The 22,504-nt window shown below is 47.5% G+C and overlaps 1 protein-coding gene across 1 annotated transcript in view; it reads right to left on the reverse strand.

The window, feature by feature from the left end:
- LOC141098343 (zinc finger CCHC domain-containing protein 8-like) overlaps window positions 1–22,504 on the reverse strand; it is a 236,587-nt gene that overhangs the window by 30,007 nt on the left and 184,076 nt on the right. Inside the window, exon 12 of the mRNA XM_073586030.1 lies at window positions 18,739–18,825. Coding sequence (XP_073442131.1) covers window positions 18,739–18,825 — 87 coding nt within the window. The remainder of the gene's footprint in view (window positions 1–18,738; window positions 18,826–22,504) is intronic.

Below are 22,504 nucleotides of genomic sequence, written 5' to 3' on the forward strand. Positions count from 1 at the left end.
ATTGGCTATTAATGATTGGGAATGATGCAATGGTATATCCATATATAGTATATCCATATATGCAATAATTGTTAAACACTTCCCTTAAAAAAGGATGCCTAGTGAGATTTTCCCTCATTAAAGGGTGTCTTGGGTGTCCATGAATACAATTTTGTATAATTATATTAGTGTCCTTTATGACCCCCTCTTGTGGTAGGGGTTGATTGGACAGACTGCACACAAGCACGGTGGATGATTTGATATATTATTTATTCACAATTTATTAAAAGTTAAGTTTTATTATTTTTCCACCATAGTCAGTGATTTTTGTAATTACGGTAATTGGTTGGATTTGTATCTGGTTTAAGGGTGCCAATTCAGTGATATCTCTAATACTGACTACATCTCATAAGTAGTGAGAGTGAGGTTCCTGTATGGTCCGCTGTCTGATGATAAAGGTAGCAACAACTCCCAGTATCTTCTTACCATAGTTAAGGACATACTGGGAGCTACATGTTCATGTCATACAAGTGTATCATGGGGCTGATCTAACACTGAAATTGACCACTGTAATAAGCATGGTGCTGCATTCATCTACTGACTGTGGTTCTAATGTTACATTCATCTACTGAGGGTGGTTCTAACGTTACATTCATCTACTGACGGTGGTTCTGTCGCTGCATTCATCTACTGATGGTATTCATGACCCTGCATTCATCTACTGATGGTGGTTCTGTCCCTGCATTCATCTACTGATGGTGGCTGTGTCCCTGCATTCATCTAGTGATGGTGGTTCTGTCGCTGCATTAATCTACTGATGGTGGTTCTGTTATTGCCGTTCATCTACTGATGATGGTTCTGACCCTGCATTCATCTACTGATGGTGGCTGTGTCCCTGCATTCATCTACTGATGGTGGTTCTGGCCCTGTATTCATCTACTGATGGTGGTTCTGTTGCTGCATTCATCTACTGATGGTGGTTCTGGCGCTGCATTCATCTACTGATGGTGGTTCTGGCCCTGCATTCATCTACTGATGGTGGTTCTGACCCTGCATTCATCTACTGATGGTGGTTCTGACCCTGCATTCATCTACTGATGGTGGTCCTGTTGCTGCATTCATCTACTGATGGTGGTTCTGTTGCTGCATTCATCAACTGATGGTGGTTCTGACCCTGCATTCATCTACTGATGGTGGTACTGTTGCTGCATTCATCTACTGATGGTGGTTCTGACCCTGCATTTATCTACTGATGGTGGCTGTGTCCCTGCATTCATCTACTGATGGTGGTTCTGGCCCTGCATTCATATACTGATGGTGGTTCTGTTGCTGCATTCATCTACTGATGGTGGTTATGACCCTGCATTCATCTACTGATGGTGGCTGTGTCCCTGCATTCATCTACTGATGGTGGTTCTGGCCCTGCATTCATCTACTGATGGTGATTCTGGCCCTGCATTCATCTACTGATGGGGGTTCTGGTGCTACATTTATCTACTTGTCGGTGGTTCTGGTGCTGCATGTATCTACTGACGGTTCTGTCACTTCATTCTACTACTGGTTCTGATCATGTACACATGTAGCAAACCATAATGTGCTTCATGGCTATGTTAAAACTGAAACTTATATGGTTCCATATGTGATATCTGAGGTTCTGTAGGCAGGTCCAGGTGTGACCAGTATAGAGCATTGGAAAAAAAAATCCTAGGTAATGATGAGAAGCAAAGCATACTTTGCTTTACTACATATCTGAAAATGTATATCCAGTTTAAAATTAATAATACATGAGCATAATATGTGATTTGTCTGATCAATAGAAAAGCTCATCTGAGCTGATCCCAGTACTTTCAGGTTTTTCATTGAACAGCTCTCAGACAGGCAATACAGTAGTAGGCATATAGCCTATGAAGCAGCCGAAGGTAAACATGTTAAAGGGGTTGTCCAGATTTAAGTTACAAGTCACTCTGTGACTGCAGACTCGTGAATCCTCACATTGCTCGCAGTGCTGTCATGATTCGGCGGGCGTGTGACTGCAGGTATGTGATTTGCATACATGACAACTAGCCTTGCTCGGCCCCACTTATTACACCTGTATTGAGCAAGGCCAAAAACAGTCTAGTTGTAATATGGCCGGGAATATACACATCACATACTTGATCACATAAGTGCCCGCTCCCACTGCCAGCACCAGAGAATCCTCACAGCGCACATGATGTGAGGATTCACATATAGTGACTTTAGACGTGTAGCTTAAGATCGGACAACCTTTTTAACGATGGGCCGCTACTCATGGGCCACTGCTGTGTGCTTGCCCCCCCGGCTAAAATGTGCCAGCCAGTCCCTGGCAATTAACTACATTACTGCGTCTGCAGCGCTCCGGCGGGTGCTGTGGCCAACGCTGTCTTGGGGGCCCGCCGGCCCGATGCGTGTAGGGTAGGGGATCCGGGGCCCCGGCAGAAAAAAATGCACACTGTCTATGAATGATTTTGCAGCCTACGCTGCATTTCTGTGCCTGCTGTGCGGAGCGAAGCACATATTGGGCCCGCCTCCCTGCCTGCAGCCAGTGTATTGCTTCAGACTAGTTCAGTCTTGCCCCTTCCCTGAGCCCTCGCTGTCTATTAGCTCTCTGCAGAGCTGCCTGCTGCATGGACCTCTGGGAAATAAAGTTCCTGGAGGTCGGTTTGCGCAGAGGAAGGCAGGCAGCCCTCACTGTCTCAGCTTAGTTAATGCCAGCCACTCAGCCAGCCTGATGATTTCTTGCCTCGCCCTCGGATTTTATTGTTTTTCTTCAGCGCCAGCCCAGCCCAGTCTTTTCTGCAGTGGTGTTTGGTAACAATTGACTCTAGTATGCATTATTGGTAAGAGGGTGCGTCTTGAAGGGGGTGTGTCTTGAAGGGGGTGTGTCTTTGAGGGGGCCCCGTTTATAAGTTTGCTATGGGGCCCAATCAGTTCTAGTTACGCCCCTGGGCTCTGCCCTGGTAGCGGTTAGGGGTAGGTGGGGAGGTCTTAATCCTGATGCTCAGGACGAGGATTGGGAGGAGGTTCTCGAGTCTTTGATTGGGGTGTTTCCATCGATTAATAGTAAGATGATTCAATTATAAATGATACATCAGTCATATTTAACACCGTCACGCCTCTTCAAAATGGGTCGACTCCAGTCTTCAGATTGTTTGAGATGTCATTCAGCAGAGGCAGACTTTATTCATATGGTGTGGAATTGTCCTATTATCCTCTCCTACTGGAGTGAGGTGACATCGTTACTGACTTCACCAGTACAAATCTCGATTCCCCTTAGCCCGCTGGTCTGTATTTGGGGTGTTGGACGGAGAGATGTGGGGACACTATGTTAGAATTTAGTGTACGGTGGATGGGTGGTGCACATCCTTCTCTCAGAGTATGGATTGAATTGGTAAATTCAGTTATACCGTTTGAACGAACGTTATATCAGAATCGGGGCTGTCCAGAGAAGTTTGATCAAATTTGGGATAGGTGGAACTCCACCCACCATTCTTGTGCGTAGTGGTTCGGTACCACTGTAAATACTATGGTTAAAATATTTTAGGTTACCTTTTGGCATCGAAAGGCTATTAATACTGGATAAATATATTTGGCAGTATGTTAGTAGTAGTTGTAGGATAATTAGATATGTAGTGTCATTTTGAGATGTATATTGCCAAATGGATATAAAGAAAATGTTTTGCTTATTTGTTGATTTGGTTTATTAACACTGCAACAATACTTAGACTTATGAGTTCAATAGTTGTACTAAGGATCTAACATGTAAGGTTGCTGTTCCTTTATATTTGTTTGGACAAATGCATATGTATCACTTTTGCTGTATTGATGTGTGTATATGTTTTATGGTTAATAAACAAATTAAAAAAAGAAAATGTTCTTTGTGGACCTCACAAATCTTCTTGAAAAGTCAGGCCATTGATAATTCTAGGACCTGCTTACTCACAAATATTTTTGACCATTTATCTTAGTTTGACGGTTTTTACGACTATGGCTTCCTACACAAAACTTGTTTTCATTTACTTTATTTTTTGGACTATAAGATGCACTTTTTTCCCCCAAAAAATGGAGGAAAATGAGGGGTGCGTCTTATAGTCCAGATGTACCTGCTGTGGATGGGGAGGTGGGAGAGCGTCAGCAGGAGGCAGGAACCGGCTGCTAAAGAAAAATTAATAGTCACTACTCTCCACACCCATGGGAGTGGAGAGCAGTGAATATTAATTTCTCTTTAATAGCGGACACACTGTTAGCCTCTGGGCATTCATGTGTGCCTGCTACTTAAGGGAATGAATATTCACTGCTCTCCACTTCCATAGGCATTGAGTGCAGTGAATATTTATTCCCTTTACTAGCGGGAACACGTGAACGCCCGGAAAGCTGCAGGAAGTCGGCGACTGAAGCCAACACTGTGCCCGCTATTAAAGATCAGTGAGCATTCACTCCACCACACGCCCATAGTCTCGGCGTAGGGAGCAGTGAGTATTGCGGCAGCTGTCCTTGGCTTGTAAGCAGCGCATGACATCACTGCCATGTGCTGCTTACAAGGATAAATCCGCTGCTGACATCAGAACAGGAAGCTGCGAGGGAGCGTAGGGAAGGCAAAAGAAAAATGGTTTAATTTTTTAATGCATAGCAGGATGGGGGATGAGGGGAGCCATGCATAGTAGGAGGGGGATAAGGGGGCTATGCATTGCAGGATGGGGGAGATATATAAACCAGGATAGGGGATATTAGTACAGAATTGACCACATTTTGCTTCAATTTTTTTCTAATTTCCTCTTCTAAAACCTAGGTGCGTCTTATAGTCCAAAAAATACATTACTTATATATTATTTATATTGGTGATACACACATGATCACTTTATTGGAGGATCTCCAATAATGAGGATGTTCTGTACTTAAACACTATGCATGGTTCTTGCCGAACCTCCTGTACCAGACAATACTTTACGGATTCCATAGGCGATTGCTTGTTTTGTGCATATAGCTGTTCCTACTTTGGCGGGCTGGAGCTTGCTATGGTGTACCACGTCTAATAGCACATTTGTCTCTCATATAGGGATTGATGGAGCTAAGCTGACATTGTACAACCAGTCACTGAAAGACTGTCATTCTAGCGCAGCTGGTGTGATTTCATCTTTGGAACAAACTCAGCTTTGCCACATAGTTGGCTGCATTTTCCTCCACATTTTACCCTTCATTGCAGTACTGTTTAATCTTCCTGCTATATATATTGTGGGACAAATGTTTTGCTAGCAAGACCAAATTTTATAATCAGCAAATGTGTTTTTAACGGCATTCTTCCCTCTGTGAGTAATAATTTCTAGAATAATTTTTTTGTTTGCTCAATGTGTCTAAGTTTTCAATGGGTCCTGAAATTCCTTTAATTTTACCTTAAAGACCAAATGGTGTGCCATCTATTATAGGTACAGCTATGTGTCCAGAACTCACATTGGTGCCATATTGAATGTACTTTTGAACACAGAAAAACTAGTGCAACAAAATTTGAGGTGTGTTCCTCAGAATGTACAAAAAAAAAATCATAAAAGACAGTGAAAAAAAGGTTTTCAAACTTGTGTTGCATCAACTGCATAAAAACGGTATCAATCAACTCAATACCTCCCTAGATAAATAAATTATAAGAGACATTTATGGGGGATTTCTGTTGCTCTTGAATGACACAGGCTCTGCAAATATGACAATCTATTCCAAATTGAGCCAAATTTTGTGCCCCATTTTCTCTTTTTGCCCTTGTGAAAATAAAAATATTTGGCTCTGAATTAAATTTTCTTAGCGTTGCTTTAGTGTTTGAAGCACGTGAAGGGTTAATAAACTTCTTGAATATGGTTTTGAGCACTTTGAGGGGTGCAGTTTTTAGAATGGTGTCACTTTGGTGTATTTTCTATCATATAGACCCCTCAAAGTCACTTCAAATAAGATGTGGGTCCATTAAAAAAAAAAAAAATGGTTTTGTAAATTTTGTTGTAAAAAAGAGAAATTGGTCAACTTTTAACCCTTATAACTTCCTAACAAAAAAGTAATTTTTGCCTCAAAAGTTGTGCTGATGTAAAGTAGACATGTGGGAAATATTATTAACTCAGTTATGACACACTAAATAGTTAAGAGCATAAAAATTCAAAGTTTGAAAATTGCAAAATTTTCACCAAATTTCCAATTCTTTCACAAATAACACGCAAGCCATATAGAAGAAACAGGGATTTTGGTGATAAACTCACCGTAAAATCCTTTTCTCTGAGACGCTCATTGGGGGGACACAGTTATTGTGGGTGTATGCTTCTGTCCCGTGGAGGCTGACACTAAGTGAAAAAAAGAGGTTAGCTCCTCCTCCACCGTATACACCCTCGCCCCTATTGCGGGCGGAAATCAGTTTGGTGCCAAAGCAGTAGGAGGACAACAAAATCAACCTTAATGAGGGGGGCGTGGCTATGCCGTGAACGGGAGAGGACCCTGGTAAGGAGAGCTCCTCATCATCCTGCTGGATCCTGGGCCCTGGACCCCTTCCTGGTGGCTTACCTAACGCTGGCTGGATCCCCTTAGACGTTGGGACCCCCTGGGTACCCCGCAGCAGGTCGGGAGGCAACTTCTGAGAGCGGGCAGCGGGGGAGACAGGAGCGGGCGGCTGGTTCCCCACGAGGCGGCCATCTTGGGCGCGCAGCTCAGCTGCTGAGAGCTGCAGCGCCGGCTTACATTGCTGCACCGCCGCAGGGCAGAGAAGAAACCGGCTGACAATCTGAGGGAGCGCGCGGTGAGTGCCCTGAAAAAGTGGGCCCTGCGTGGTATCCCTCTTCTATTATCTGCTCACTGCGCCGGCTGGCGCCATTACTAAGGGAGGCTCTGTACACCCTCCCCCATTGCAGCTATCTCTGTGGGGTCCCCTCTCCTTCCCCTGGCCATAAGGAACTGTACTGAATGAGGCTGGTTGCCTTCTTCATAATACTTGAGGTATCCCTCTGTAGCCTGATCTACAATTAACTGTTACTAGCCCTGCTGTAACCTTCATCTGTGGTGGGTGATACCTGGGCCACACGTTTTCAGCTGGTTCATTAGACCGCACTGCAGATAACCATGAGCTGACTTAAAGGGTCAGGAGAGGCGGAAAAATTGAAGGAGTTTGTCAGACCTGACCCCGCTGAAAGTGCACTACATAATAGGAGCACTTCCTCTCAAGTTCAGCGCAAAAATCGCCCTTCTGGGGGTGAAGAGGAGACGGAGCAGGAGGAGTTGACCCTTAAACAGGCATCTGAGCAATTGATGCAGGCTCTTTGACCAGGACATCCCTGACGGAGAAAATTGAGGATGTTTACACGGAAGTGGGAAGGCTTCGTCGGAGGTGGAGACAAGGGTGTCCAAGGTGGAGGATGCCATTACACCTATGGAGGCTAAATTAACGAAGGTGGCGGGCTCCATGAATGCTTGGAAGCAGAAGGCGGATGATTTAGAAAACAGAATGCGCCGGAATAATATCCGTATCGTCGGTCTGCCTGAGCGCTCGGAAGGTCAACATCCTGAGCAGTTTCTGGAGGATTGGCTTAAGACCTCCCTGGGAGGTGAATTTTCCTCAGTGTTCACTGTTGAAAGAGCTCACAGGGTCCCTACAAGACCCCTGCCTCTGGGGGCCCCACCTCGACCTTTCCTGGCACGCTTGCTCAATTGTAAGGACAGAAATACCATTCTGCGTCTTGCACGACTGAAAATTCCTATTAAGTTCAACAATGCTGTCGTTTCCATCTTTCCGGATTTTTCCATGGAACTGCAGAAGCAGCGGGCACAATTCATTGAGGTCAAGAAACGGCTCAGGGACAGAAACATTGTATACTCAATGATATATCCGGCCCGATTTCGGGTTGTTCATGAAGGTTCCTCCGTATTTTTCACAGATCCGGCGGAGGCGACAGAGTGGCTGCGGTCCCATGGGGGATCCCCTGCGAAGGAATCCTAATGTGGCGGCTGTTACTTCGGATCCTTTCAATCAAAGGTCTAATTGGAGCTCTCTCGGCGAATTCCCAGATATCAACAATACCGGACGCTGTGCTCAGTGATGGTATCCCCTTGTTTATTTTTTGATGGGGGCGTGAGACTGTGCTCCTATGTTACTAGGTTCCTGTTTTGTTTTTTTCTTTTTCAAAAGTTTTGTTTTTTATAGTTGTTTAGGTAAATGCCGCAGCCGACGGCAATTTTGCTATCTGGGTGGGATATCTGCACTTGGTTCGGGTACCATTATGCATCATATCCAGATGGACAGGAATGGTTTCTGAGTTAATTTGTATGACTTGGAACGTAAGAGGCATAAAAACCCCTCGAAAGAAAATTAAGGTGTTGTCACAAATTAGACATTACCGTCCTCACATTCTGGCTTTGGTGGAGACACACCTGACCAGGGATACGGTTCGGTGGGTACAGAAACCGTGGGTGCAATGGTTTATACATGCTTTTCACACCAGCTATTCAAGGGGAGGTTCACTGCTAATTCATAAAGATGTTCGGTGGGAGGCCAGGGAGGCCCGGAAAGACCCTGAGGGACGATTTGTGTTTGTGCATGCGTTGATTAACTCTCAGAAATATGTTATTCTTTGTATTTATAATCCCCCTCCGGCCAATATGTCAATTATTCAGAAGGCATTGAGCTTCGCTTTGAATTACCCAGATGCACATGTCATTTGTATGGGAGATTTTAATTTGGTCATTAACAGCCATCTTGATAAATTGAGATTAGATGATGGTGTACAGAGTGGGGTTCCCCCCCCGGGCACATCCCAACTGTCACAATTCATGGCGGGTAGTGAGTGGCTGGATCTTTGGAGAGTGCGCCATCCAAAGACAAGGGAGTATACTTGACATTCCTCCTCTAAACACTCTCTGTCTCGCATAGACTACATTTTTGGATCCAGCAGTCTGGCGGCGTGGGTAGATGATATTAAACATGGAGGTAGGGGGATTTCGGATCATAGCCCAGTTATTCTTAAGCTTAAATATGGCCCATCGACTAATAGGATAACATGGAAGTTGAACCCTTTTTGGCTGAAGTTGATAACATCCCCTGATAGAACGATAGATCAGTTACGTTGCTTCGTCTCGTCCAACCCTGAACCCCGAGATATTAATGTATTTTGGGATGCTCTTAAAGCTTATTTACAGGGTTGTTTATCCTCTACGATCTCTTACATTAAACGGGTGACATTGGAAGAGGATGGCGAGATGGAGCGACGTCTGAAAGATTCGGAGGCAGCCTATATATCTGATCAAACTAACAGTAATAGGGAAGAATGGCTGACTGCTCAAAGGTTATATGCTCAGTACACCGACAACAAGTCGAAACGTAAATTATTTTTTGCCCGGCAGTCTTATTTTGAGATGGGGAAGCAGGCAAGCAAATTTTTGGCGTACGACAGCATAATGCGACTAACACAATTCTACAGATTCATGATTCGGGTGGTACTTTGGTTTCCTCAACTGAGGAGATACTGAAATGCTTTTCTGACTATTATGGCTCACTATACAATTCTAAGACTGATGTGGATGGCCCGGAGTGTCAAAATTATTTGTCAGACATAGAGTTTCCTACGCTAAGTTCTTCCCAGCAGGCCTTTATGGATGCTAAGTTTACTCTGGAGGAAGTAGAGGATGCCATAAAACACATGGGCTCCAGGAAGGCCCCTGGGCCGGATGGATTTCCTGTGGAATTATATAGGAAATACCAGGATATACTGGCGCCCCTTTTGTTGACAGAGTTTCGTGGGATTTGGGAGGGGGGATGCATGCCGGAGTCCTTTTATGAGGCCAATATAATAGTTCTTAAAAAGGAGGGGAAGGACCCTTTAGATTGTGGATCTTATAGGCCCATATCACTAGTAAATTTGGATTATAAAATTTTTACGGAAATTTTGGCCAAAAGAGTGAATTCAGTCATATTAGATCTTGTACACTCTGACCAAACTGGTTTTATGCCTGGTAAGAGCACCTCCATTAATATCAGACAAGTCCAGTCAGTGGTCCAATATAGCTCTCTGGTACCAGATAATGAACGGGCATTGGCATCGCTGGATGTGGCCAAGGCCTTTGACTCTCTTGAATGGCCTTTTCTCCGTGCATGTTTGCAGAGGTATGGATTTGGTGATAGATTCCAAAAATGGGTCAGTGTTTTATACATGAAGCCCAAGGCCCGGGGCATCGTAAATAACTCCATATCTGAATCATTTTCACTGCATAGGGGAACTCGTCAGGGGTGTCTCCTTTCCCGGCCCTTTTTGCTCTTGCTATTGAGGCACTGGCAATTCGTATAAGATCTTCCCCTAATGTTGCTGGTATAGAAATAGCAGGTCGGACGGATACCATAGGCCTATATGCTGACGATATGGTGATATTTATGACAAAGCGGAGTAGACTCTGACAGGAGTCATCACTACTATTAATAAATTCAGTAAATATTCTGACCTATATATAAATTGGGAGAAATCTGCTTTGATGCCTCTTTCCCACACTCCAATGCCACGACTTGAGACTCTCTCCTTACTGCCCATTGTATCCTGTTTTAAATATCTGGGTATTCATATTTCTCAGAATAGTAAATTTGATCAACAACTCAGTATACAACCATTGCTGGAGATGGTCAAAGGTAAATTTGCCATCTGGAGTAAACTTCCACTGTCTGTAGCCGGACATATTAATTTAATTAAAATGATATTACTCCCCAAGCTTAGTTACTTTTTTCAACATAGTGCGGTAGTGGTGCCCCAATCCTTTTTTGCTAATCTGAATTCCCAAACCACATCCTTTATTTGGGGGAAAGCCAGGCCTAAACTTAAGCTAACCACTTTACAGAGGCCCAAGTGGGGAGAGGGGGGCAGCATTACCCAATTTCTTTTTATATTATTTTGCTGGACAGGCCAAGGTCATAAGTACATGGATGCCTGGAGGTCATCTTCCAAATTCTGAGAGTCATCTACTTCATGCTGCACGGATTAGTTGCCCACTGGGTTTTTTGGAAATGAGGAAAATAAATGTCTCGAGACTGTTACGTCTGCTTCGTCTGGCACGATCGACATGGAGACAGATTAAAGGGGTGGTTGGATTTGCGGATATTATAGCTGAAATTCCCCTATGGAATAATGACTACCTCCCGATGCTACTTGAACATCCATCCGCTGAGTTTTGGGTTCAGTATAGTGTCTCTACGATAGGTGATCTATATGATCATGGAACTTTGGTGTCCTTTGAGAAATTACAAGTTAATCGCAGTGTCCTGAGATCCCAATTTTTCCGTTATTTACAACTAAGATCAGCTTTTCAATCACACATGAGATGTATAGGTATAAATAATGCCATTTCGTCTCTACCCTTGATAGGGATCCTCAAATCACAGGGTCCTCAAGGTCTCATCTCCTCTCTATATACATATGTTGTTAGTGGGGACAGAATGTGCCTTGGATTCCGTTAAGAAGAAATGGGGGGCCTCATCCCGGATACACAGGGTGAGGAATGGGAAGAAATCCTGGAGTCGCCAATCTGGGTATCTCTGTCTGCCGACAACAGGATGATACAATTGTATATTATTAATCAATCATATCTAACTCCGATTCGACTCTTTAAGATGGGCCGATACCAGTCATCGGAGTGTTTGAGATGTCACTCAATAGATGCAGACTTTATCCATATGATCTGGTGTTGTCCTGTTGTTGCGAAGTACTGGAGGGAGGTGACATCATTATTGACATTTTGGTGCAAACCCCTGTTCCCCTTGAGCCACTGATCTGTCTATTTGGAGTATGGGATGAGGAGGCATGGGGTCATTATGTTGGGATTTTTCTGCGAGAGGCACTGTTTATGGCACGAAAGGTACTAGCATTACGGTGGATGGGGAATTCACCTCCTTCTCTTGGGTCCTGGATCACTTTGGTAAATTCGATTATCCCATATGAACGTACGCTGTATCAAAATAGAGGGTGCCCTGGTAAATTCGAAAAGATTTGGGAGAGGTGGAACTCCTCTCACCTCACTTTGCAGAGTAGAGATGTCGCACAGTAAACAGCTCATTATGTGGAAGTAGGCTGCGGAATAGTTTGTGTTTTTGTAGACGTAGGTATGGTTTAAAAGCTAGGCAGATTTTATTATTGGCATAATAACACAACGCTATTGTGATTGAATTGGTATTATGTTTTGCTTTATTTATGTACAATTGATGCACACATTATGCTTCACATTTTCAAGTTATTTGAACATATGTATATTTTGTATCAAGCTTAAAATCATATACTAAATGTGTGTATTGTATAACTGCTTATGGTTTAATAAATGAATTAAAAAAAAAAAAATCAGCCTTAATACAGGTACAACATGTTCAGAAAAAATGACCACCCTTATATCACATAAATAAATGTGTAATAGGGTGGGTGCTGTGTCCCCCAATGAGCGTCTCGGAGAAAAGGATTTTACGGTGAGTTTATCACAAAAATCCCTGTTTCTCCTTCACCTCATTGGGGGACACAGATACTGTGGGACATCCTAAAGCAGTCCCTGGGTGGGAGATTGACTCACCGATCCAAGCTACATGCACCTCTTGTTTAAAGGTGCGCTACTGCTGCTTGGAGAATCCTTCTACCCAGGCTCGCATCCGCCGAGGCTTGAGTATGGATATTATAATGTTTCGCAAATGTGTGCAGGCTGGACCAGGTTGCTGCTTTGCAAACCTGTTCCGTCGAAGCCTGGTGCCGAAGCGCCCAAGAGGTGCCCATTGCCCGAGTAGAGTGCGTTCTGATCCCTGCTGGAATCGGCGTGCCTCTAATGCGGTAGGACTCCTGAATAGTCAAACGAATCCATCTGGCTTTGGGGAGCACGAACAGCGTGTCCGTCTGACAAAAGGGTGCCGTCCTCGACACGTACTTCCGGAGGGCTCTTAACAGGTCTAACGTGTGAAGAGCCTTTTCCACACAGGGCACCGATGCTCGACAAAATGAAGGCAAGATAACATCCTCATTAATGTGAAATGAGGACACGACTTTCGGCAGAAAAGGAGGGGCTGGTCTGAGCACCACCTTATCCTTATGGAAAGTGAGGAACGGAGCTCGGCAGGATAGGGCCGCCAGCTCTGAAACCCCCCTGATAGAAGTGATGGCCACTAGGAACACCACTTTCCAGGAAAGGTACCTCAAAGAGACAGCCTGAAGTGGTTCAAATGGAGCTTCCTGCAGAACACTTAGGATCAGGTTAAGGTTCCAGGCGTCCATAGGCGCCTTATAGGGAGGTACCAAGTGGGAGACTCCCTGGATGAAAGTCTTAACCTGCAAATTGGTAGCAATTCAGCACTGGAACAGGACGGATAAGGCCGATATTTGTCTCCTGAGGGAACTTGGGGCCAAGCCTGAGTCTAGTCCCGACTGGAGAAAGGCCAAGATGTTGGGAATCGAGAATCTCAGTGGAGAAACACTCTGGACTTGACACAAGGAAAGAACACCTTCCAGGTGTGGTGGTAAATTCGTGCTGAAGCAGGCTTCCGGGCGCTAACCATTGTAGCGACCACCTTGCTCCCAAACCCTGCCTGGGTTAGAATCCAAGATTCAACGGCCATGCCGTGAAACACTGGGCCCCTGAGTTCGGGTGGCAAATCGGCCCTTGAGAAAGTAGATCTGGGCACTCTGTCAGTCACCAAGGAACGTCGGCGAGCAGCTGCATTAGATCTGCGTACCACTCTCGACGGGGCCAGTCCGGGGCCAGCAGAATCGCCGGAACTCCTTCTGTCTTGATGACTCTCGGGAGAAGTGGCAGTGGGGAAGAGAGATATGGGAGGCGGAACTGGTTCCATGGCAGAACCAACGCATCCACAGCGATTACTTGCGGGTCCCTGGCCCGAGCGACATATATGGGCACCTTGGCGTTCACTCTGGACGCCATCAGGTCCACATCTGGAGTTACCCACCGTTGACAAAACTGCTGGAAGACCTCGGGATGTAGTGACCACTCTCCGGACACAAGACCCTGCCGGCTGAGAAAGTCTGCCGCCCAGTTTTCCACGCCCGGGATGTGGACTGCCGAAATCACCGAGTGGTTTGCTTCGGCCCACTGAAGAACGTGCCCCACCTCGCGCATGGTTGCTCTGCTGCGGGTGCCCCCTTGGTGATTTATGTAAGCCACCGCCGTGGCGTTGTCCGATTGGATCCGGATGGGGCGGCCTGCTAAGAAGTGATTAAACTTCTGCATAGCCAGCCGAATTGCTCGTATCTCCAATAAGTTGATTGGGAGGCGTGCCTCCTGTGGCGACCACCGTCCCTGGGTCGTGTGGTGGCGAAACACCGCTCCCCAGCCGAGGAGACTGGCGTCGGGTGTTATCACCAACCAATGGTCTGGGGGGAAGGGTTTCCCCTGGGTCAGAGAGGAACTGGTTATCCACCATCCGAGCGACTGCCTGAGTTGAGAGGACAGTCGGCACCGCTGATGGAGCATGAAAGGATTCTTGTCCCAGGCTGACAAGAGAGCGTGCTGCAGGGGGCGAAAATGGAACTGGGCGAACGGTATTGCTGCCACCATTCTTCCTAGAATCCTCATCCCGAAACGAAAGGTATGAGGGACTGGTTGGCGAAGAGTCTGAACTCCCTGCCGAAGAGCTAGGACTTTTTCCTGAGGGAGAATCACCAACCCTCGGCAAGTGTCGAAGACCATTCCTAAGAAGGAAATCCTCTGAGCTGGCACAAGGGATGACTTCTTCGCATTGACCAACTACCCTAAGCGGGCAAGAGTATCTAGCGTGATGTTGACATTTCCCTCGCATGCCCGTCTTGAAGGGCCCTTGACCAATAGGTTGTCCAAGTAAGGCAAGAAGACTATGCCTCGAGAATGCAATATGGCCATAACAACTGCCATAACCGTTGTGAACACTCTGGGAGCCATGGCTAACCCGAAAGGTAGCGCCACGAACTGAAAATGTCGACTGTTGATGGCGAAACGCAGGAACCTTTGATGAGGAGGAAAGATGGGAATATGCAGATATGCGTCCTGGATGTCGACCGAGGCCAAGTATTCTCCCTGCTCCATGGCCTATATGACTGAACGGAGACTCCATCCGGAAATGTTTGACCCTGATGAATTTGTTCAGAAGTTTGAGGTCCAAAACAGGTCTGACAGACCCGTCCTTTTTGGGAACCGCAAACAGGTTGGAATAGAAACCCTGAGCCCTTTCGTGCTCTGGCACGGGAACAATGACTCCGTTGCGCTGGAGCGATTCGATGGCTCCCAACAGAGCTCTTGCCTGAGTATCCACTCTGGGAAGACGAGAAAGAAAAAAACGTTTTGGAGGGTTTCTGACAAACTCTATTTTGTAACCCGAGGCCACCAACTCCTATACCCATGCGTCGTCTGCGACACTGAACCAGACGTGGCGAAACCAGAGTAGTCGGCCGCCCACCTTGCTGGTGACCTGCCGCTCCCTATCCTGGTTGGGGCGGCCTCAAGCGGTGGAATTGGCCGCTGTGGTCCACCCGGGGTTGCGAAAGGCCCGAAAACATGCCTGAAAAGGGTGGCGAAAAGGTGGTTTGACCTTTTGCTGAGGGAGAAAACCGCTCTTTCCTCCTGTGGAGTCGGAGATAAGTTGATCTAACTTCTCCTCAAATAGACGGCTGCACTGATAGGGCAGGGAAGTCAAGGACTTCTTGGAAGTAGAATCGGCCCGCCATGTCCTTAACCATAGAGCTCTTCTGATAGAAATTGCGTTAGCGGCAGCAAGTGCCGAACAATTGGCCACATCCAAAGATGCATTGATTACGTAGTCTCCGGCCATCGTGATCTGACTCGCGATCTCTGATATCTCTGCAGGTAGCTCTTGCTCCTGCGCGACCTTGTTTAATGATTTTGACCATGAGATCATGGCCTTGGCTACCCAAGTTGCTGCGAACGAGGGAGAGAGCGCTGATCCTGACGCCTCATATACTGAGCGAGCCAAGCTCTCTATGAGGCGATCCATGGGATCCTTAATAGAGGAACCTCTAGGTACGGATATCAGAGTTTTAGTGGCTAGGCGTGACACCGGTGGATCCACCATCGGAGATTCTGTCCATTTTTTACGGAGGTCCGGGACAAATTGATACCTTGCTTCGAGTGCCTTTTGACCCGAGAAACGCCTGTCTGGTCGTTCCCTGTGTCGCTGCACTATGTCCTCAAACTCAGGGTGAGAGGAAAAAATTCTGTGCGGCCACTTCATTCGCTTAAACGCCACCTTATGCCCTGTAGCTGCTGCGGGATCATCCTCAATCCCCAAGGTCTGATTGACGGCTTCTATGTCATGTCACCGTCAGATACAGGGACTGCTGTTCTCGTCTCAACCACTGGGAGGCGCCGGACGGTCACGTCGCCGTCTGACTCGGGGACGACTGTTCCGGCCTCGGCCACTAGGAGGCGCCGTGGTTCCCCCGTGGGTGGTGGTGACAGAGAAGGGGCTCCTGCGCAGGCATCTGGTGGGCGCAGGCTCCGCTCCTCTGTCAGTCATGAAAGGGTTGGTGCATCACCATCTGGCCTAGGCCTGGGGGCGGTCCAAATGACATCATCAGACTGTGAGCCTGTGAGGGATAGCCTGATCCTTCAAATACCATGGGGCCTGTCTTGCAGGCCGCCAGATATAGTCTTGGTTTCCCCAGTATGCTAGTTTGTTATTTGCTACCTTTGACTCTGACCTTTTGCCTGGATTTCTGACTCTGCTCCTGCCTGACGATTTTGTACCTCTGCCGCCCTCCTGGTTTACGACTTTGACCTTGGCCTGGTTTTTGACGCTGCGAGTGCCTAACGATTTTGTACCTCTGCCTCCCTCCCGGTTTATGACTCTGACCTTGGCCTGGATTTGACTCTGCTACTGTCTGCTGTTTTTGTACCTCTGCTGCCTGCCTGGTTTAGACTTGGATTCCTGACTGCGCTTTTGGTCCCGTTTTTTAACCCCTTCCTGGCGACCGTCCTGCTCTGGTCCGCTGCTCCTATTCAGACAGCACCTCCTGGGCTCTGCTGTAAATCCAGATCCCTGCATAGGGGTAAAGGGTATCGGGGTTGCTCGGGGTGCTATCTTACTGCAGCCCAGACTCGCAGATGGATGTCACATTCTATGAGGCTGTCCACTGTCTCACGTGACCCTGGAGCATCCAGGTCAAGACTCCCGTTTGAGTCGAAATCTGAGGTCTGCTCGCTATCAACCACTGGCAACGGGGAGCGAGAAGCAGAACTTACGGATGCCAAAGCACCGGATGGAATGGGCGACACCACGTGGATTCTCTTCCCCCGGGTCTGCCTGGAATGAGAGCGGCCCCTGCAGGCCGAAGGCTCTAGTGAGGTGGAGATTCCCTCTAAGGCCGGCGAGCCACTGTCCCTGCCCCTATCTGGGGCCTGAAGGGACTCGATTGCTCTCGTAAGTGACGCCATGGACTGTGACAGTGATAGGGCCCACTCCGGGGGGGTTCGGGACCTTGGTCGCAGTCGAGGGCTCCTGGGCGCGTTCGGACTCGCAGGCATCGCATAATCGCTTGCTCTGTGCCCGAGGAAATGCAGCCCGACAAGAGATGCATGCAGCATAAAAAAAGTGTGCGTCTTTGCTATTTTGGACATGCTGTATCTGTCCGCTGCTGGGGAGGGGGGGAGGAGGTAGCACCTCGTCTTCCCTGTAGTGTGGCTGCTCGGGCAGCACTTACCCCAGTCCTATGCCCCCAAGTTCCTGGACGCCTCCACACCAAAATCGCGCACCACCAGCTGTGGGGCGGGCCGCCAGCATATAAAACGCTCCAGGGGCGGTACTTCTGGCTCTGCGGCCTAGCCGCGCTCCGAAGCCGGGGACTAAATTTATCCACCGCCGCCCAGGCCTGGGGGCAGGACGCCGGAAGTGACGCGCGGCCCGGAGGCGGAACTTCCGGCCGCGGCCTACCTCCGGCTAAACCCGCAGCCTCAATTTATCCCCTGCCCCGACGGGGGGGCGTGTACCTTCCATGGCGCCGCAAAAACTGGCGCTACTTACTGGCGCGGGCTGCTCCGCACCACGCTTTCCATCTGCAGCCACACTCAGCCAAGAATGGCCGGTGGCATCCACCGGCTAAGGGCTCCAGCCCCGGATCTTCGCCGCAGGAGCCCTCCCATGGCCTTTCCTCACTGACGATCCTCTTTGGCTTCCCAGCTCAGGTATGTGAGGGGGCCTTGAAAAATAGGACGGTGCAGGCACCCTAGCTCCATCTAACCCCTTCAGGGGGTGAGGAGGACCGTCCGCCGCCTTGCAGCACCGCAGTCTAAGCATTGGTGGAGAAGTGGGGGCCGCACCGACTAGTCTTGTGCCTCTGTACAGCCCATGATTTCAATACCTAGGGGTGGTCAGGTCTAAGTCCGGCATCGTGTCCCACGTCACGGGAGAGAATACGTGGAGGGACACTCGCACGTGCTCGCCCGTTGTTGGCTTGGGGAAATCGGACCCTTTCAATAGGATCCGTTGCCCCTGTCTAATCTTCATGGAAAAAGTCTGGAGCAAAAAACCAGACATGTGCCTCCATGGACACTAAGCAAAAAACTGATTTCTGCCCGCAATAGGGGCGAGGGTGTATACGGCGGAGGAGGAGCTAACCTCTTTTTTCACTTATTGTCAGTTATAATCACATAAGATGACATTGGTCAGTCAGAATTATAAAATTTGGCTTGAGGTCATTGAGGTCAATAATCGCTGTCACCAAGGGGTTTAACATTTAAGCAGTCATATGCACATGCATTTAAATAGATACTTACATCAGGGAAATTAGAACGCAAGTAATTTGCCAAGACTTCTTTTTGCTGGTCTGGCTGCATTGGGATTGACCCGAATTCTCTCCAGTCCTAGGGGAGTTCGAAAATGGAAAAAAAAAAAAAAGAAAAAGAAACTAAGAACAGTTATTCAAACCAAAATATTTTTTTAAAAAAGTGACATTAAAAATACATAAAACCAGATTTTTAAGTTATATTAATATGAAAAATACACCTTAACAAATCAAAGGTGTCTGCAATCTAATATATAAAGCTCAAAGTGTGTATGTATGTACTGTATGTGTGTATGTATGTGTGTATGTCCAGGATAGGCATCCGCACCGTCGCAGCTACAGCTACAAAATTTGGCACAGTCACACGTCTGGACCCCGAGAGCGTCCTAAGCTATGTTGAGAGGCGAAATTTTAACCCCGCGCGTTCCAATTCACCAAACAATTTTGCCCCTATCTACATACTGGGGAAAAAGTGTGTGCGCATCAAGCCCCGCCCCTCATTATGATGTCATAATGCCCCATCTACATACTGGGGAAACAGTGTGTGCGTATCAAGCCCCACCCCTCATAATGATGTCACAATGGTTGCCATGGCGACGCTGATGTCATCAAGCCCCGCCGCTCATTATGATGTCATAATGGTTGACTATGGGATGGAGGATGTGTGATGGGTATATGGGCACTGGACTGTGGGATGGAGGATATGTATGAAGGGTATATGGGCACTGGACTGTGGGATGGAGGATATGTATGACGGGTATATGGGCACGGGCCTATGGGATGGTGGATATGTATGACGGGTATATGGGCACGGGACTATGGGATGGAGGATGTGTGATGGGTATATGGGCACTGGACTATGGGATGGAGAATATGTATGACGGGTATATGGACACGGGACTATGGGATGGAGAATATGTATGACGGGTATATGGGCACGGGACTATGGGATGGAGGATATGTATGACGGGTATATGGGCACGGGACTATGGGATGGAGGATGTGTGATGGGTATATGGGCACTGGACTATGGGATGGAGGATATGTATGACGGGTATATGGGCACGGGACTATGGGATGGAGAATATGTATGACGGGTATATGGGCACGGGACTATGGGATGGAGGATGTGTGATGGGTATATGGGCACTGGACTATGGGATGGAGGATATGTATGACGGGTATATGGGCACGGGACTATGGGATGGAGGATGTGTGATGGGTATATGGGCACGGGACTATGGGATGGAGAATATGTATGACGGGTATATGGGCACGGGACTATGGGATGGAGGATGTGTGATGGGTATATGGGCACGGGAAGTCGGCCATGCGGTCGTCGACCCGAGCGCCAAAGTCGCGTTTCCCATAATGCTTGCAGGAGCCTTTTCTCAGCCAACGAGCAAATACGCACACTGTGGGCAACGAGATGACATGGGCAGCGGCCACCACCATCTTAGCGAAGGGCATTGCAGTGAATGGCTTGCTTTGTGTGGCGTCAGTGGCTATAAAAGCCCTGACAGCCATTTTACTTCTGCCGATCTTAGCGTAGGGAGAGGTTGCTGCTGCTGCTTCTCAGTTGGGAGAAAGTTAGGCAGGAAAGAAAAGTGATTCTGTGCTTGTGCTGTTGTTAGCAATTGTGCTGTACAGTTAGTGTGCAGTGACAGGGGAAAATTTTGTTGTGTGCAGCAGCGCTGGTTATTAGGCTGCCTGCCAGTGACAGGGGAGGATTTTCTTTAGTGCAGCAGCAGAGCTGGTTAATAGGCTGCCTGCTAGTTGTATTGCTGTGTGTACACTGCTTTTTACACAGCACTAATACTTTTATTTTTTTTTTCTGCCCACTTACCGAGCGTTCATTTTTTCCCCACACGGTATAGAGCTGTACGCTCCTCACACTACTACTATGTACCGACTGGTATCACGGACAAATACATGCTATCTGTGTGTGACTCCGGAAATATATACGGAGATTTACAATTACCCCTAGACTGTATACAGCTGTACGCTTGTGATACAGAACCCTTTTTCAGCTTTCTATATTCTTGTCTAATCCATACTGAGCCTGAGAGCGTCTGTGTATGACTCCTGAAATATACATACGGAGTGTCAGGAACACCGCACTGAACTTGCTCACTGAGCCAGTGCGCGTGTCCTGAGTAAAGCGAACTGTGCTCAATAATACCTGTGGAGTGGGCAGCAGACGAGTAGGTGCGTACTTCAGAGCAGCAGGACCTAAAGCACGTGACTGCTGGGGGCATGGTCTAAGCTCCAGAGAGCTAGGAGCTGCAAGAGAACTCCTAGCAGGGTAACTGCGAGACAAATTTACCAAGGGGCATAGACAGGGAGGATAGTCAGTTTGTAGCCAATGACTCATACACAGAGATAGCTGCGAGGTACAAGAGGGGCGAGCAGAGAGTAGTCAGATAACAGGCAACGAGTCATACACAGAGATGATAGCGCGGTACCGAATCAACAGGCAAACTCACAACGGGGAACAGAACCGGGTCAGAACCATATAAACAAGCTATAACAACGAACAGGCACAGGCACACGGAGGTCACCACACTCGGCCAAAGGCAAAAGTATAACTGACAGGGGTTGGAGCTTCCCAGGGGTTTAAGAAGCTCTCCCAGAACCAAAAAGAGGCCACAATCATTAACCCGAGGTGTGCAGGTCAAAACCTGCACTGAGCTCCAGACATTAACCCCTGACGTGCAGCTCAAAAACCTGCACTGGGATCATGACACGGAGATTTACAATTACCGCAACACTATACATACCTGGTATCTTCTGATACGGTACCCTTTTTCAGCTTTTTATATTCTTGTCTAATCCATACTGAGCCTGAGAGCGTTTGTGTGTGACTCCTGAAATATATACGGAGATTTACAAATTTCCCCTTCACCGTATACAGCTGTATGCTTCTGATACAGTACCATATATCTGCTGGTATTTTTGGTACATTTTCTCAAACATGAGGAAGTATGGTGGAAGAGGCTGCGGATGTGGGTGGGGGGGCCAGCTGGTACTGATGGTGGTGCATCTTCTGGTAGTGCCAAAAGCACAATAGCACCTAAGGCAGGAGGTGTTGAGCCTGCGACATCGTCTAGCTCAAGAAGGCCTGGAAGGCTCCCTTTTCTGGGAGTAGGTAAACCGCTTTTAAAGCCGGAGCATCAGGAACAGGTTTTGACTTACATTGTCGAAACAGCCTCCAGCTCTATCGTCTCCTCTTCTGAAGTTTCAAAAGATGCAAGCACTGAGTCGTCAGTGCAGGCTCCTGATCAGGAACAACACCTTTCCTTGTGTCCTTCACCCCTACCAAAAGTGAAGGATGCGGCAGGCCATACTTCAGATTACTCCATGGAGCTCTTTTCACATACCATGCCTGGGTTATCAAGTCAAATCCTGAATTCACCAGTCCAAGATGAATCTGACATGGAGTGCACTGATGCACAGCCACTGCTAAATTATTCTGCTGGTACATTGACCCAGAGCACTACATTGCCCTCGCAGTCTACTGAGCCAGAATCTGACCCTGATGAAACTCAGGTGCCACTTCCCGCATACTATACCACCTTACACGGTGACACAGAGGAAGGTGCAATGAAATTGAAGAGGAGGTGATGGATGAGCCAGTTGTTGACCCGGATTGGCATCCATTGGGGGAAGAGGGTGCCGCTGGCAATAGCTCAGAAGGATCCGCAGCAGGCATCGACTTCGCAGCAGCGGTTATCTGGCAGGCCCGTAGCTGTCCAAAA

This window comes from Dendrobates tinctorius, unplaced genomic scaffold (assembly GCF_039654945.1).
Source record: "Dendrobates tinctorius isolate UK_male_01 unplaced genomic scaffold, ASM3965494v1 ptg000090l, whole genome shotgun sequence".
NCBI classification, from domain to species: Eukaryota; Metazoa; Chordata; class Amphibia; order Anura; family Dendrobatidae; genus Dendrobates; species Dendrobates tinctorius.